We start from the raw sequence: 17,947 nt of genomic DNA, 5'->3' as shown, positions 1-17,947 counted from the left end.
CAGAGCAATGTCTGTGTTTCACTGATTATCCAAAGTTTGGTTACTATGCAACACACATTCTACTTTATATAAATACAGTATTTATTTGTGTACTGTCATATCGAGACTGACCCATAGCTAATCCTCCAGCATGTTATCAGAAGAAGTTAATCACAAGAAAAGAGATCGTCAGTCCTTCTCCCTTGGAGCAGCTCATGTCCTAGAACCACTTGCCCTGAGACTTGCAGCCAGAGTGCACATGATCATTTGTGCACGCACAGTCCCACTTCCACTCTCTCTCTCTCTGTGTGTGTGTGATTATATATGAGCTATATATATATGATTCCAAACTCTAAAGAAAATCAGAATGACAAAAAAGAGCAAGGGAATAAAGAAGTCCACAGTACCTAGAGGATTTGACTCATGAGTAAAGCTTAAGATAACCAAATTTTCCTACCTTTTCAAAAGTACATATTGCCAAACCATATTACCAGACAGGATCAATTGACCTCAAGCACTTTCACAATTATCCACATCAAGGAGACCAGTGCCTTGTGTAGATTTTTCATGATAGTAAAAGTGGCGTTATTAAGTATATGAGTATTCACTCAGAATTTTCTAACATGGAAAAACACTGCTTCTAACTTACATAGAATTGTGTAAGAGAGAAAGTTGGTAAGATTTAGAGGTCTGTAAAAGGAGCAATGCACAGATGGAGTCAAAATCAGGCCGAATTTGCTTGGCAATTTTTAAGCTGAAGGAACTGAAGAACAAATTCAAGCCTCAAGTTGCAATATTTAAGGTTGCTTTAGGCAGAATATTAAATGATCCTGGAAGCACCCAAAGAAGACTGAAGGCGTATACAGAGTCGCTATACCAAAAATAATTGACACAGAAGAATTTCAAGGAACAATGTATGATCAAGAGCCTGTGGTTATGGAGAAAGGGCAAGCTTCTCTGGAGAAACTGGCAAAAAAACAAGGCTCCAGGAATGAATGGCATCCCAGTTGATATAGTTCAACAAACAGATGCTGCCCTGGATGTGCTCACCAAGTTGTGGCAAGAAATCTGGAGGACAACCACCTGACCAACTGATTGGAAGAGAGCTTTATTTGTTCTTAACTCAGAAAAAAAAAGGTGACCCGACAGTGTGTGGAAATTATCAAACAATCTTCAATAGCACATGCAAGCAAGATCCTGCTGAAAATTACCAAAAAAATGACTGAACCAGCACATCAGCAGAGAAGTGCTTGAAGTGCAGGCTGGGTTAAAAGAGGCCATTGTTATATGGATCTTGGCTGAAATCAGAGAGCACCAGAGCAATGCCAGTGTTTCATTGATTATCCAAAGGCAATTAGACTGTTCGGATCACAACAAACTGTGGCTAACTTTGAGAAGAATGGGAATCCCAGAACACTTGAATGTGCTTATGCGAGACCTATACTTGGACCATGAGGCGTTTGTGAAAACAGAGCAAACACTGTATGGTTCAAAATCAGGAAAGGTGTATTCCAGGGATGTATCCTATCTCCATACTTTTCCAGTTGATAGGTGGAAAAGGGAGGCTAGGCTCTATGAGGAGGAATACAGCATCAGGATTGGAGGAAGACTCATCAACAACGTGTGTTGTACAGATAACACTACTTTGCTTGCTGAAACTGAGGAGGACCTGAGGCATTTGCTGCAGAAGATCAAAGACTACATCCTTCAGTATGAATTGAAGGTCAACATCAAGAGGAAAGTCATTCTGCCTTTTATATGAAGAATTAAAGATTAACATGAGAGCAAGAATAGCAATAGAGAATGACACCAAAAGACATTGAATAGAGATTAGAGTTGGTGGGATCTGTGGACATCACGGAGTGGATAACTGAAGGTGGAAGTGATCCAGCACTGCCACTTGTTAGACTTTTCCAAGTCGGTGCTTCTGTTTTTATTTGAATTCTCACTGTTACCCAGAGCTCGTTACCCCATTCAGATACCTTTTTTTGGCAGCTTAGTGATTTCTCCCCAAGGTATATTTCTTGGGATGGAACGTTTCCTTCTTGTAATCATGCTTATGTTAAAACATCATTGGAAATCCAGAGAATAGCTTATTCTGTGACTCTTAAAGATATTTCCTTGGCCTTGTGACTTCTTTCCACTTCCTTTCCCAAGAGAGAAAGATATTAACATGGAGGTGGGTGCTGCACAAGACTTATCAGACAATTTATGACTTGAGGGATTTGAAAACATGCTGTTAAAAGAAGCCTTGAGGTCCGAGCAGTCACCGTCGCTCAGAGCAGAGAGCGCCTTCCGCCTGTGCTGGGAGCCTGGCCTCTCTGTGTTGGTGGATAATGAATGGAGCACATCTATTTTAGATGGATAATCAATTTTTAAATCCCTTGTTGTAGGTAAGCTATTGAAACAGAAATGTTAACTTCATGAGTTTAATGAGTAGCCTCAACGAGAGCTCAGTGACAGAGATGGAAAGAAAGGCGGCAGGTGGTCAGAAAGAGGAGACCGCACATTTAATAGATGGCCACTTGCTGCTTGGATGTCAGCAGCAGCATGCTGTCCCCAAGAAGACGTCTTTCAACTGTGCATCCCATTACGGTCCTTGCAGCCCGTGGAGGCCTGAAGGTGGAGTCGAGTGTGTTTGGAAGCAAGTTCCCCTTTGCAGAATAATGAGATCGAGGCTGGCAATTTGCAGAGATTGCTTCAGCAGTGGTCAAATCTGCAAAGAAAACGGCAGAATGAAAAGACCATGTTGAACAGAAGATACTGTGTAATGAGCCAGGAAATCTCAGCTAGTCACCTGGCTGGCTTCCCTCCACAGCCCTGTCTTCTGCAAACCCAGGGACAGGCGCTCTGCTTTTTCTCAACCTTCTTGGGCTCTCAGGTCTGCACACTGCATTGAGAATGGGAGTGACTTGACTCTTGTACCACTTGGAGGAATGAATGAAGTCCTTTTCACTCTTTAGCAAAACATGGATGTGTGGGATTATTTCAGATATTGTTGAGTCCCCAGAAGTATTTGTTTGCTGCCATTATTATATATAGCTTTGGCAGTCTAGTGGGTAGGGAGTTATGCTGCAAACCCAAAGGCGGGTGGTTCAAATCCACCAGCTTCCTCTTAGGAAAAAGATGGGTAATCTCCTCCCCTGAAGTGTATAGCCTCTGAAAACAAGTGGAAAGTCAACTAAGGGTCTGTTCAACTCAACAATACAGATCATAATCATCTTCATTATTCAAAAGCAAACAGCTTCATCACCCCTGAATTTTCCAAGTCTCATTTTAACTGAGCATTTGTGTTCACATCTGCTCTATATCTTGGACAGATTTTACCAAAAATCTGAAAGCAAAAAAAATAAGGAAGTCTCTTCTTTGCTAGATTTGACCAGGAATGCCCAGAATATTGACATCATTTCGGTCCTCTTACTCCTCCTCAGTCAGCTAAGGTCAACCTTCTGTCGCCTGGTGCCAGCAGGCAGGCCCTCACCACCTGTTTGCTCCCCTGCATCTCATACCTCTTTCTACCCCTCTCCTCTCTAAAATGAGAGAGTAGTAGCGACCTCCTGGGTCCACATTGTAATTCAGTAACTAGCATAATACATTTGCAACATTAACCAAGCTATTTCTAAACAGTTACTGCATTTGTTAGCATAATCTATCATTGCACATGGTTTGGGAGCTGTTTATGTAATTTTTGATTTGGAAAAATAGTAAGCATGCCACATATTGCAGCTATGTTTCAGTACAGTCTTTAGTTTAGGAGTGAATGACTGGTACTCTTTTCTGGGCTGTTGCTTACCTGTGATTGGGATGCATGGTCTCCCACGTGCTGATCTGTGAACTGACGGTGGAGGTCCTGTTGGTGGCCAAGGTTACCAACCCACTCAATACAAGCCGTAGCCAGAATACTGGGCCCATGGATCCAGACAAGGAAACATTTCTCTCTTCGTAGATGCTGCTTCTGTTCCAGTCCTCCAGCTTTGATTAAAGGGAGTCGACACATGACCAGTAAGACTGTGATGATGAAGAGTAGGAGGGGAGGGAAATCATGGCCTTGGACATTTGGGGAAATAGATTATAGAGCCTTTATACAAGGTTTTCTGTTGCATTCAGAAATCACAGCTAATGCTTCACCTCCTTCCCCCTTTCTGGGAGGAAAGTCAGTCCTGTGGGCTGGTAAACCTGGAGAGCCTCTGAAGCTAAGAGGCAGCCTGTGTCACAACAAGTTAGGAAACCTCAGTGGATCATTATGCATGTGAGGGTCTGGTGGCTCTGTTCCTTTCTGTGTGTGTGTGTGTGTGTGTGTATGTGTGTGTACGGGGGGAGGGGTTAGAGGCAGGGTGTTTAAATGCTTTGTTGCATTATGTTAATTCCTCGGCAGCGCAATCAAATTCATGTCGTAATTAAAGCTGTCAGTTGGAAGGCAAGCCAATCGCCACGAAAACACAGCATAACAAATGAAGTGAAATGATTCTGCGTGTAGCTATACAATGCTTCGCCAGGCATGAAATTAAATAAGTAATTTGATGTTGACATCAGAAATTGAAATGATACCCACTGTTCCCTCATTCAGTCAGACCTGCATAAACAATAGCCCGAACAAATATGCACAACAAAGCCCTTTCTCCTCCACCCAGCTTCCAAGTAATGCACAATATATATGCAAAACGAGTGTAACAGTGCTTTCCAAGACCGAAGATGTCATTTTCTTTGGTACACAATAAGTTGATATGTATATGGGGGTGGGGGGTACGTTTGTGAGATCTTCCTCTCCTGGGATAAAAGACATTTGCAGAAAGGGGGGGACCCTAAATGGAATAAGCATCCTTTGGTCTCAGAGTAATTGATCCTGAGATGAGTTGACCTCCCAGACGTCTGTCTCCAGCCTGGTACAGACCTTGTGGGTCTTTAGGCCTCTGCTCAGTGGAGGGATGTTGGTGCTGCCAGGTGATAGAGTCACGTGGCTGCTTGCTGGCACGAGGTACTGTCTCCATGACGACGGTGGATTTCCCTTTGTACCGCTTATGGGATCAAGAATGCAGCACCTTCTCTTTAAGCCAAGTCCAGTGTGCAGGAGCCCCCTCTGCCTCCCAGCTGCTCCCCAGAGCTTGTCTGAAAGGCTACGGTGAAGGAAGTTTTGTTCTGGGAACCACATTCAGACATCTCCCTGGGGCTTGTGGTCCTTGTCTGTTGAGGGTGGAGCTACAGCTCCGTGTTTCCTTCAACACTTTAAACTCACAGGAAGAATCCCATCTGCTATATATCCGAAGATGTTAAATTCACCAGTCTCTCCACCACCACCACCCTCCCACAAAGTATGAATGGATATTCATTCCTTTATTTATATGTTAATTCAGTAAACATTTGCCAAAGCAGCCTGTGTGCTGGGCACCATGCTAAGCTCAGGACATGTGTTGATGGCTTTGGTGATTTCCAGAGTGCACCAAGTCCCTGGCAGTGGATAAGCGAGAGTTGATGGGTGCCTGGGGCATCAGAGTGGAGTTCAAGCTGTGTGTTGCTTTTAGCTTCCAAGGAGTTGGTTCCAACTCACGCTACTTCGTGAGCAGGGAAGACTGCCCGTGCCAGGGACCTGTTTCTAGTCAGAATATTGAGGTCATTCAGTTTTCATTGGCTGATTTTTCAAATGTAGATCGCCAGACCTTTCTTCCTAGTTCATCTTAGTCTGGAATATTCCTTGAAACCTGTCCAGCAGCACACAAGCCGACACTGACAGAGGGGTGATAGCTGTTTGTGAGAAGCATCGGCTGGGAATTGAACCTCCATCTCTTGCATGAAAACCAAGAATTGTACCACTGAGTCACGGACGGCTAGCTCAGGGTTCAGATCATAGGTGAAAGTAAACCTGGCCCCGCCCTTGAGAGAGAGGGTCTGCCAGTGCCCAGACACTGACATGAGGCTGAAGACTGGCACCACACGAGCTTGCTTTTCACGAGAAGCTTGCCTGGGTCCTCTTTTATTCATGGAAGATGCAGGAAATGGGAAAGAATTTTAAGGAGAGAATGTTAGGTGGGGGAAGAAACCAGGCAAGGTCAGAGGTTAAACTGTGGTCCTGTTTTGGCTTTATTTTTTCCCAAGAAGTGAGGAAATAAAAGACGCACCACGTCCTTGCAGGTCATTGTTGCCTGTACTTCTTCTGTATCAGAAGCTTCCATGGCTGAGTCCTGTGACCAGAGCATGCCGAAAAATGATGCTTTTCTCCGCTTCCCTTTGCCCACACATTCTTTGCATTTTCTACTACTAATTATGTTTACAAAATGTCTCATTTTTTAAAAGCGCCATGTGTGTACTAAAGGGTCCCTTCTGGGAATAAGCTGGCAAGGAGGTCATCCACGGGAAAAGTCATCCAAACCCACTGGGCATTTCATTTGCAGGTCTGTCTGGGCTTTTTCCTCTCGCCTGCCCCTTTGCGGTCACAAAGCTGAGTAGCTGGAGACCAGGGCATTGAATGTCAGCAAGTCAGGGAGGCTGGCTGATGCGTGTCTGTTTAGTCTCAGCACAGGGCGAAATGCCATCATTAATTCATTACCCAGCTGCCTGTCAAATAAATTGGCAATTACATCCGCCGCAGAAGCTTGGAATTCAGTAAATAGCACGTTAGCATCTCTGAGTTGTTGAGAGATGTAAAGGGGAAAATTAAGCAACACAGCGTTTGTATCAGTAGCAGATGACAAGGGGCAGTGCACGCTGGTGATGTGATGCCGTGATGAAAAGCCTGCGAAGGGCTGGTAATGAGCTGTGTGGATTGGAATGTGTTCAAAACCATTGCTGATTTTCCACTTTGTCTTTATGCTTTATTGCAGAGTTCAGCTCCTTCCAGCTTGGGAACAGGCTACTTCGTAAGTCTATCTCAACATCGACATGTGTGTCTCTCCCTGGCATTGATGTACCTCCATAATGAATGCTCATTCGGATGGGAAAACATCTAAGAAATCCTCTCTTGTTCCTAAAGAACAGACCGATAGCCATCCTTTTAATAAGAATTGTTCTATTTTCCCAAGACTTGATCTGCTGGACCCTCAGCACTGAAATTCAGTCTGTCGTGTACGGACTCGGGCTCCTTACCTGGCCGTGGAAGGAGTAACACACCTTGGGACTCCCGAGCAGCCTGATTGGCTTATGCCACCTTTCCTTTATAATTATTATAATTAATCAGAACTGCCTTGATGGAGGATGGAGTCCAGATTGAGGGGTGTATTCACCTCCAAGATGTCTTGAGGAATTTACCGTGCATACAATTAGCAGTCATTTTAAATTGAGATGAGAGGTGCTATGCTAATAGATGTTTTCCCTGCACCGTCTGCATAGATAGCCTTTGGGTTTTCTTAAGGTAATCCTTACGCTTTTCATTTTAAGAAACACAGGGTTATTCTTTCTTTCTAATCTTCCATCTTTGGTGAGTGACATTTCTTTGGCGTTATCACAATACTTCTCCTTAACAGGATGTCCCTTTCTTTCATTTATTGCAGTTACTCTTTTTTGGATTCAATAATTTTTTAAAAGATCTATAGAAAAATATTGCAAATAAGCATCACTTAGACAATAGGATAACATACCACATATATGTGTGTATGGCGTTTACAGGACTCTCATTTCTGTTCTGAATGGGAAGCACCAGTAGTCTAATGTCTACATAGCATTTTCTGAGCAAACAAAACAAAGTGGAAAATAATTACGGATTCTGTGTAGTTGTTTTTGTCATTCTCCCCTCTAACGTGCTAATTACTCTGGCTTTCTTCTGGCCGCACATTTTTGCTCCATATTTTTACATTAAGTGTATTAAAACCAACATCATCTCATTGCATAAAAAGCCTTTTGAGCTTGGTAGAAGTGGCCTTTTCTCAATGTCGATTTCCTTTTTCATCTTCATTTGTGAGAAGAGCAGGAAAGGGGTAAAAGTGATCTGGTATCTGCTTAATACTGTCAGCACACTTTTCTCCCGTGTCCTTGCCCCTGCTTGCTGTGGTTGAATATTCATAATTGCAGACACACACAGGATGCAGTCAGCCTCCTGCTTCAGCCATCAGAGTAACAGAAGTGCTTCCATCTGCCACCCGTTTCCACCAGGCTGGATGTGGGTTGATATGCTAGAAGTAAAATCTGGAGACTGCTGGTGTGTCTTCTCCATCCAAAAGCTAAATGCACAGCCCAACCCACTTTCTTCAGAAATGAGGCCAAAGCCACTCCCTTCCCTTTGATCTCTTCTCAGCTGAGTGTTCTCCTGTTGCTTTTGTTGTCAGTACTGTTGTCCTGAAAATATTAAAGCCCTTCTCCTTTGGAACATGGAGATTTTCATTGTGCTTCATGTCACTTATGCTTCTCTCCAGTTCCAGGAATGTTTATTTTGTTTCTCCCATAATACAAGCTCATGCATAAAGACTCTCTGTGAATCTAAAAAGATTTATTTCACTTACATAATGTTTGAAGAGTATAAAAGTTTTTCCTTATTTTGGTAAAATTGCCCTTAGAATTACTTTGCTTATATAAAAAACCTGCACTTTTATTAGCTTACATGGAGAAGATCCATACCAGATGTACGCTCAGCTCTCAACTATGACAAAAATGCCTTGCTTAAAATGTGTTTTCAATAATGTGATTATTATGTTATCAGAGTACAAAACCCATTGTGTTATTGCCAAGCCCTCATCAAAAAAGCATCTTCTGTTTCAATTTTCATTCCAAAAAATCACATATAATCCTTCAAAAACTAACTTTGCACATGGCTAATTTTCACACTCTTAAATGGAGATAATGTACCCACAGTGTATTAGCATGACAATTTTCTTGTGAGTACACATTCTTTACTCTGTACCTGTAATCTGTAATGTGATAATAACCCTTCACTTGTGTCTGTAAAGAAGGTTCGATGTCAGGTAAGTGACATGGTGACCTTTGATTCTAAACCTCATCCTCTTCATCTCTTCGAAATGTGGACGGAGACGAATCATGTGCAGCATCAGTGAGCTATAGACACAGGTGGCCCACAGGCCAGCTGTGGATTGAGAAGATGGACACCTGCACCTCGTGGGTTTAACGACAGGGAACTGTGTCTTCAACTGCTATCCGTACTTCAGTGCCACTTTCTAACCCCAGAATCCTTCTCTGTGTAGATTTTCTGCTACTACAGACAGTTTCATGAACTCAGGTAAAGTGCTGATCCTTTGTGCATTGATAAACCAGATACTCAGTTTATGTGGGGGTGTGTTTAACACACACACACACACACACACACACACAGCCAGCACCAGTTTTTTCTACTTCAGTTACTTTTCATTTCTCAGTAGCGCCAAGTTAAGGGTTTGAAGGAGGCGGTGTTGTTTTTGATCTGATTGTATTTGTTTATATCTCCTTAGTTTTGTGTTCCAAAGATGTCTGCCTAGATCTGTCACTTTTCCAATCTATTTAAAAGCATTAGAGTTGAGACATGGGAACAGCAGCTAAAATCAGTGTTTACATAGCATATTGCAAAGAATTCTTAAAGTAGACAAAATAGAGAGGGGTTGGAACAAACTTTTCACATTTGTGAGAGCTTTTGAATAATGTGGGTGTTAGACACACAGAGAGATACACACATCTATATTCATTACATGCTCATGCCCAGCTCATCTTCTAAATATAAATGGAAGGATAGACTAGTTGGAATCGATTTGCCGTTTTCTTGTGCATGGGTAATAAAACTTGTTGGAGTGTGTGCGGGCTTTTCTTTCCTTTCATCACTAATGCAGGGAACACATTTTCGTTCCCATTTACATGGTTTTGGCTCTGTTCTCTTCCTGTGCTTGTGTTTGAAGTTTCACTATGCAGTGTGTAATTAAGAACTTGGAGGCTGAATGAGCTGGAGTTGAAACCTGCTTCCCTCGATTAGTTGTGTGATCGTAGGTCCGTTAGTTAGCGTGTCTCTGCTGGTTTTCTCACACGTGCCTACCATAGAGTTGTGGATACGGAAAGCGAGAAAATATTTTACATGTAATAGTAAAATGTAAACGTAGCCCAGTACTCAGGAATCACAAACTCTTTTAAGTATCATCTTCTGTTACTCATACTGTAGTCTCTTGATGGTTGGGAAGAATGAATACAGTCTTACTAAATCACCATGCAATATTGCGGTGGCAAGTACCTCCAGATATTAATGGTTTTTAAATTGGGTTTATAGGATAGGATTGCTTTCTTATTATTTGAATCTTCTTGTAAATTTCTCAGGAACCTGTGATTTTGTTTGGTCACCTGCCTAGAAATCAACTCAGTATTTAACCATGAAGTAAATATGGCATCTGGTCTTCATGACCCTCTGTGGTGGTTGAAATGAACGTATCTATGCATTATTTACATATTGTGATTTTTCTCTCTTAATTTACATGTGTAAATTGCTTGTTTATTTTCTCCCTCAGATTAAGAAGCACTTAAAGGCTTTAGAAATTTTCTATCCTTAAATAGGACTGGATTGGGAGGGTAGGAAGGCCTGTTTTATAAATCAGCTTGATTGCTGGTCCCTGACACCAGGAAGAAAAGTTATTGTTCTAACATAACTGAGTGAAGCCCCCGAAGACACAACATGACCAGGAAAAATACCTCACTATGATCTGTGACATGAGAGGAAAAGCTCAGATTGACTTTATACCATCACTTGTCTTTATGTGCCAGTCTGGAGTTGTTGTTGGGGTACTTTGCATTCCAGGCTTTATTATATAGTATTTCAGGTATGTTAAACAATAAAGAGAGCTGTACAGCAAAATAAATCTCAAAATATGCTTTGTGCAGTTGAATTAGTTAAGAACCTGCACTGACCGGTTAAAGTGGGCAGTAGCTACAAAGTCTTGACCCGCGATTTTTGTTCAAATTTATAAAGATCCTGAAAGTCCTTTCTTCCCCCCTTTCTAGGTTTTACACTGAAGATCCTTGAAATACCTCCACCTTGCCTTTCCTGCCATTCAGAGTAATTCTCCGAAGTGATTTATGATCTTTTGTTTATCCATCATTTCTTCTTCCTTAATCTCAGAGTAGATTTTACTGGAAGTTGAGAGAGGAATGGATTTCTTTTAAAAGATTGAGCACTTTTGAAAAGTAGGGAAGATTATTTGGAACACTGAATCTTTCTTTAAACTGCTCTGTCCAACTTTTTATGATTGAGTAAGTATCAGGCACCTTTTCCAGTAGGCACTCTTCCACTTGATGGCTTTTGGTTTGAAAAGATAAATCTTCCCTCCAAGGAATTTAGAGTCTACAAATACTACTCCCATGCCTTCCTGGTGATGCTTTTAAAGATCCCAAACATATGTCGTTTAAGAGGCTGTGGGCTTATCAGAGAACCCAACTGTTTCCGTTCCATGAGTGGTAACTTCAGAGGTGCAGCTTCGTCAGCCTGACCTTGGCTGAAGCAGGAGATAGACTCCCCCCATTGGTACTTTCTGGTGAAAAAGAAAGATTTTTCTTTGAAATATTAATTAATAAACTTTATAATAAACTTTTTTATTAGACTAGTTTATTTATAAATTTTGAAATACATAAAAGTGAATTAGACATGTCTCTCACTTTAGGCTCTGCCACTTGTGTTTGTTAGTAACTATTAGTACTGATTAATTAGTAATCATTACAATGGAAACGTGTTCAGAATCTTGTGTTCCAAATAGATTCTCAGCAGGGATCTGTAGTCAGCCTTGAGACATTTGGGTTCATTCACAGGATAAGACAAGGTTTTGATCTGTTGTTCATAGAGTCTGTAGTTGTCGTCATCAACCGAGATGCACCTCACAACAACAGTACTTTCTAAGATCTTCAATATTTCCTTGCAATTCCAGATTGCACTTGCCTCAGAAGAGCCTTGAACTCCCAGACATTTTTCTTGCTTACTATGTGGTTGTTGTCTTCCTCGTCACACTATTGTAGTTATCCAGGAAGGGAAAGTGATTTGGAACATCTCTGACCTATTTTGTTTTGGAGTATTTTTTCAGGTCTGGAACCAGTGTCTTCTGGGAAGTTGTCAGTCCTAAGTAATCCGCCCCTGGGTTTCTGAGGCTATCAATCTTTCTATTGAGAGGCACGCTGATTGATGCCAACAGACAACCTTTCTGGTGACAGCACAACGCTTAGAGCCCTGTGCCACCCAGCCTCCCTATTAGGGCATGGATTTTTATTTTTTAAGTACATGGATATTTTTATGAATCTGTTCTTTGATCATAATAATGAAACAAATGCTTTAGAACTCGTCATTCAACTTAAAATCTAGGGCATCGTCAGTGCTTTTAATGCTCTACGTATACTGACAGAAATGGCTTGGCTAATGAAATCAGTTGCTCTTTCTAAAGGTAAAAATTTACTAACTTTGTGAACTATAAATGAAACTGTATTTGCCTCCTGTAAATCAGATAGCAAACCCCAAACCATACCCTAACATAGCTGTTTTGTTAATGTTAGGATCTGTTAATCTTTGACAATTCATTACACTAATGTTTGGTAGGTGCTCAAACCAGGTGTCTTCATTCCGACAGACATCCCCTGAGGCACAAATAAACTCTCTACTTTTAGGGAACTTAGACTGAAAATCAAATTCTGATTTCTGCTTCATATTCTTGTCAATTTTGTTATGACAGAACATTCCAATTTTAGGAGTAGGATCAACAAGCCTTTAGCAAACATTCCGGTCAGTGAGAATTACAAGACAAATTCTGGTGGACAGAATAGTTATCAATTGTAGCAGCTTTAAATGAGACACTTTTTAGCTTACCATGTGAAGATTGTCTTCATCCCTTTTGTAGATTTTACTTGCTCAGTAAGTACAAGGTGGTGGTGGTTGTGTTCCATCGAATCAGAACCAACCCATACCTGACCCTCCAGTGGGTTTTCAGAGTAATAAATCGTACGGAAGTAGATCATCTATCTCCTGCAGAGCATGGTACAGGAGGGAATTTTTAAAAAGTTGGATCAGCAGAGATTTATCTCAAAGTTGTTCAGAATGCCCTTAGAAGAGATCAGGTGAAAACGCAAGTGTTCATGATGATTGTGAAACAATTTCCTTGGCTCTCAGCCAGTGTCCTTCCCAGCTCCTTTCCTCATCCTTTTGTGTTTTCTGAGAAGACAGTCACTGGACTAGATAATTACTTAAGGGCTTTTGGTTCTAATACTCCAACATGCATGGTTTTAGCAGCCTTACACCTCCGTGTCGGCCGCCTGGGTCAGAGTTGCTCCCATTCTTCCTGCCTTTTTAGTCTCAGGAGTGCCAAGCCATCATCACTATCTGTTATCAGCATTGAAAGAAACATAGATTGTAACTGAGTGGTCAAGTCTGCCTTTCTTAGAAAGTAATAATAACAAGTAGTACTTTATTTCTTCATTTAGTTTGGATTGTTTGAGCTGATGTCTCATATCATCCAACCTGTGGCAACTCACCTGTGCAGAGACCGGTTGGTCTGTCGTGACTTCAAGGTTGTGACCTTGGGATGCAGATTCCCACACTTGGCTTTTGAGATGATGGTGAATATGAGCTGCCAACTTTGGGATTGCTAGTTGATCCCTTAGCCTTTTGTGAGTGTGAAGTTTACTGGGCCCCATGCATACCTATTTAACTTCAGGTGTGCTGCTTACCAGAATCCGCCCAAGGCAGAGTTGTGTGAGGTGGGGATCAGCCACACCTCCACTCCACAAGCTTTCAGTCATTTTGAGGCCAGTTGTGTTTTTCATGGCACTCTGACCTGTCCATTGGGTTCAGTAATCCATTGCAGTGGCTATGCAGGATTCAAAGACTGTACTTCATAGTTAAATGGTTATTAAGGAATAGGATATAACTCGGAATTCGGAACAGGAAGTTTATGGGGAAGAGTTTTCTTCTTTGGTGCAGTACAGTTCTGTCCACTTTTCTTGGCCTTGCGAGCTTCCTGTCAGGCCTCTACCAGACTGAGTTCTCTCTGTCCCCTCAGAACAAGTTCCTCTTGGTTCTGTCTCTTGTTACTACCAGTTCTTCTAAAAGACCCCTTCTAGGACTGTGGCCACTAGCTCTGGCACTAAGACCTTTTTGGGCCTGCTGCTGTCTTCAGTGTTAGAACCCTTGATTGTGTAACAGCTTCTTTAGGACGTTTCTTTGTTTACCCCAGGTCTGTCTTTCAGGATACTTCTGCGGGTTGACTGTTTAAGTAGACAGACTTCTTGTCAATTTCAAGGCAGCTTTCTCCCTAAGGAGTTATCTTTACCCTGGTTTTCTACCTCAGGAGTGTGTTACTTTTTTCCAGGTCTAATGGTATTTTTGAATAAGCTGTAAACTACCAGGTTTTGTTAATTTTTGTCTGGTCCTGAGCTGGTCCTGTGATCAGTATGCACCTTGTAGAGATTTGTCAATAGATGATGCAAATGAGGCAAGTTATAGCCAACTATGTAAATGAAGTACCGGTAGCCTATCTATAGGAGTTTGGTCAGTTCGTAGCCCTGGTGGGAATGTTATGTCTTGAAAAGGACAAGAAGTCTGTCTACCTAAACAGGACAAGATGGGGACATCCCACAGGCCACTGTTTTGGGGTTTGGGAAATTATTTGATTTCCATGTTCATCTCTTCTCCCAAAACACTTATTTTTGTTAGAGTTATGTCATTTCTGTTAGGACATTTTCAAATTACAGAAATGTTGCATTAACTGCATTGAGCAACAACAAATGAGCCGTAGGTGGTGTTGAATTGTTAGGTGGACACTGGCTGCTAGCACAATCTTTATTTGGATGGATTTCACCAGCCTGGGGTTTTAGTGACTATCAATCACAATTTTTTGGATCAAAAGACTCATTCCTTTGCTTAACTATACTAAAAAATATATTTTTGCCTGAAATTGTAAATTAGATGCCTCCCAGTCCATCGCATAAGAAACGTATAGCTTGGTGAAGCACCAGGAGTATCATTTGAAAAGAGGTTAAAAAACACAACTGGGGCTTGTTAAAGAGGAAAAGCGCTATTTTCACACCAAGTGTCACATTCTCCTGTAGTCAGCTCCAGCAGTAAGCAGGAGTGACTGGAGGCTTGGGGGGATAGAAACACTTCACTTAATGCTCAGTACTTGACTTTCGAAGCCAAACATTTGCAGTGCCTTCTGCTGGCAGAAAAATGGTTATCCATTTAAAATACAATGTCGTTTTAACAAAAGCACCCCAGTGACAAGCGGTTTCCATATAGCACAGTTAATAAACTGTCAGGCCCTGTATCTGCTGGAGAAGACCAGAACCAAGGCGTGGCATTATAAATCACACTTAACAAACCTTAATTTTCTTAGCAGGCTAATGAATGACCTCCCGTTTTCTTTTAGTAATCAACTCCTGCTGTTGTCATGTGGAAGGGATCTGCCTTATACACATTCCATCTCTGCTCTGAAATCTTGGGGATCTGGTTTGCAGAGAAGAAAAAAAACCAAAACAAAACCCAGCCACTTCTGCAGTGATAACTCCTGGTAATAAATCCAGATATAGGGCTGTGGCTGGTTTCAAATAGAAGCATTGCCAAAGGTGCTGACTGTCTGTTAGGTCTTGTAAACTGTAATATAGTAGCAGATTTTGAATGGAGTGGTAAAGCCAGATAATTACATTGCTTCCTGTCTAAATGTTCTGTTGTGTGCATGGCCTCTGGTTTTAGGAGCCATTAAAAATGCAGCAAGGCATAACAGCTGTGGTTCATAGCGTCTTCCTAATATTTCATATGTTCATCACATCTTGTAAAAGCTTCCCAGGCCTGCAGATGACTGTTGATGTGCATATAACGGGAATTTCCCAGAAGGAAGTTGGGTAGAAAACATTACAGAGGCCCAGCAAGAACTCACCCTCGCTCATGGTGTGCCAGACTTCCCATGCTCCTCCCAGGACTTGGCTGTTTCCTTTTAAGCCCCAGTGAGAACATTCACGCTCAACCTAGTGAGAGATGACCATCAATCTTCTACCCTTCCTATCTTTTGGGAAAATGGGTCTCGTTTTGCCAAGAGAAGGTCAGATAGTATCCTGTGCAGAAAAGGAAGGAGAAGGTAGTGTTTCGTCTTTAACCTAAAGAAGGCAAGAAATTTTTTTAAAAATAAATTTTTTAATAACTTTGCAGTGTAACAAATTTTGTTGTGTGTACTCAGACCTGGATTCTAGGAAAGAATATTAACTAGAACCTCCAGTGGGTTCGCCTTTGCTGTTACTGCTGTAATCCTTTCTTTTAATCAAGTATTAAACAAGCATCTAAGCGAATGGTTGTCTTAAGCTGCATTGTGTACAGTGTCCTAATCTAGTCACAAGTTCTTTTCCTCTGAGTGTTGCCAAATTGCCAGCTTCACCAATTGGATCACTGACGCAGACCTGTTAATTTTGGGTCTTCATAGTTTGAGAAATTCTGGGTCAAGAGAAATTTCAGAATTGCTTTGTCCAGCCACCATTCTGAAATGTGCCTCAGAGAGAAGCCCTGTATTGTTGGGGTAGCGAACAAGCGGGACCTTTCCTATCCTGAAGACCACTCTCCCTTGGCATAGTTGAAAATCATATTGATTTTTGTGTTTTTATCCCAGACTGTTCTCTTGAATTTACTGCAGTGCCTGTTATCCAAAAGTGGGACATCTTTTTCTTCACTTGTGCTGGTCCATTGCCTTTTTCAAAATAGTCTGTGGAATTTTCAGTTGTAAGAATTGTTCTTTACGTTTCTCTCTCTACTAAAATTTTTGATGGTATGCTTGGCCCATTATTCCACCTTCTTTAGAGTGCACCATTTGTAAGATTGTGTCTGTCTCACTTCTCTGCTGCTGGGAGCAACCCAGGACTGTAAACGTGCCTTCTCCCTCTTCACCCCACTCACTGGCAGCAGAATCTGAGTACTGCTGGGCGGGCTGGCTTTCTCTCTTTCTCTCTTCCTCTCTTTCTCTTTCTTATTTTTTGTTTTAAATTTCCATTTATTCATTGTTGCATTTTTCTCCCTACCCATCCCTCCCCTCAGTTCACTCTTCTCTTTGAAAAGTAGAAGAAAAATTATTTCATTGGTATAGAATCTTACCCTCCCGCCCAGAGTACACTCCACTTTGCAGCCTTTATTCTGGACTCTTGTCATAACCATAATACCAAAACATATATCACTTTCAAACAGTTCTCGCCCTCATCTGTTTCAATTCTTTGTTGCTTTCTTTACAACAACTCATATTTATGGAATTGGAGATAGGCTCACTGTCCATTGTGGTTCTCTGAATTGACACCCATTAATAATTTCAATTTGAAGCCTCGCCAGAAATCAGACATTCTTTCTCTTTTATTTTTCATCCATAAGCATACTGGAGAAGGGTTGAAGAGAACTTTTGAGGCCGCTTGGACCACTGACCCGTCTTACTCTGTGTCTCTACTATCCAGCTGTAGGAGAAGACAGCGTACATTAATCAGATGCTCTCCATAGCCGAGTGTGGCAACCACTGTTATTCTCTAGATTGGAAAAGTAATTGTTAAACTATATAATTTAAAACATTGAGTCAAAAAGACACATGCACATCAGCCTTCATTATCAGCATTATTAAACACGAACCAAAAATGAGAACAATTCTAATGTCTATCACTAGATGAATGGATGAACAGAATGCGGTATATACGTAAACATCTCAAAACCCACTGTCATCAAGTTATAACAACTCATAACCTCAGTTATTTTCTGCTTTGTTTTTTGTTGTTAATGTGTCTTCGAATAAAACCAACTCATAGCTAACACTCCATTGGATTTTCAGAGGCTGTAAATCACATGGGAGGAGAGTACCTGTGCTTCTTCTGAGCAGCAGCTGAATATAGTTAAGCTGCCCGCCCGCCTTTGGGTTGGTAACACAGCCTCTCAGAACTAAGCCACCAGAAATCCCTGCTGTAATGTGTACATTGTATTGTGTTCTGTTCTGTAGATTTTTCTTATGCTACTTTTCTCAGCCTCATTGATCACAATTTGAATGTAGGTATTTTAGATCTATTTTTACCTGTTGTTAGGTGCCATCAAGTTTCC

The 17,947-nt window shown here is 41.5% G+C and overlaps 1 protein-coding gene across 1 annotated transcript in view; it reads left to right on the top strand.

Moving 5' to 3' along the window:
- The window catches only part of AUTS2 (autism susceptibility candidate 2), a 1,255,025-nt gene that overhangs the window by 571,707 nt on the left and 665,371 nt on the right, over window positions 1-17,947 (top strand). The window contains exon 6 of the mRNA XM_006889779.1: window positions 6,795-6,830. Coding sequence (XP_006889841.1) covers window positions 6,795-6,830 — 36 coding nt within the window. The remainder of the gene's footprint in view (window positions 1-6,794; window positions 6,831-17,947) is intronic.

The sequence above is a fragment of the Elephantulus edwardii genome, unplaced genomic scaffold (assembly GCF_000299155.1).
Source record: "Elephantulus edwardii isolate Elephantulus edwardi_28Jun2011 unplaced genomic scaffold, EleEdw1.0 scaffold00080, whole genome shotgun sequence".
In the NCBI taxonomy this organism is placed as follows: Eukaryota; Metazoa; Chordata; class Mammalia; order Macroscelidea; family Macroscelididae; genus Elephantulus; species Elephantulus edwardii.
This window is presented reverse-complemented; position numbering and strand designations above follow the sequence as displayed.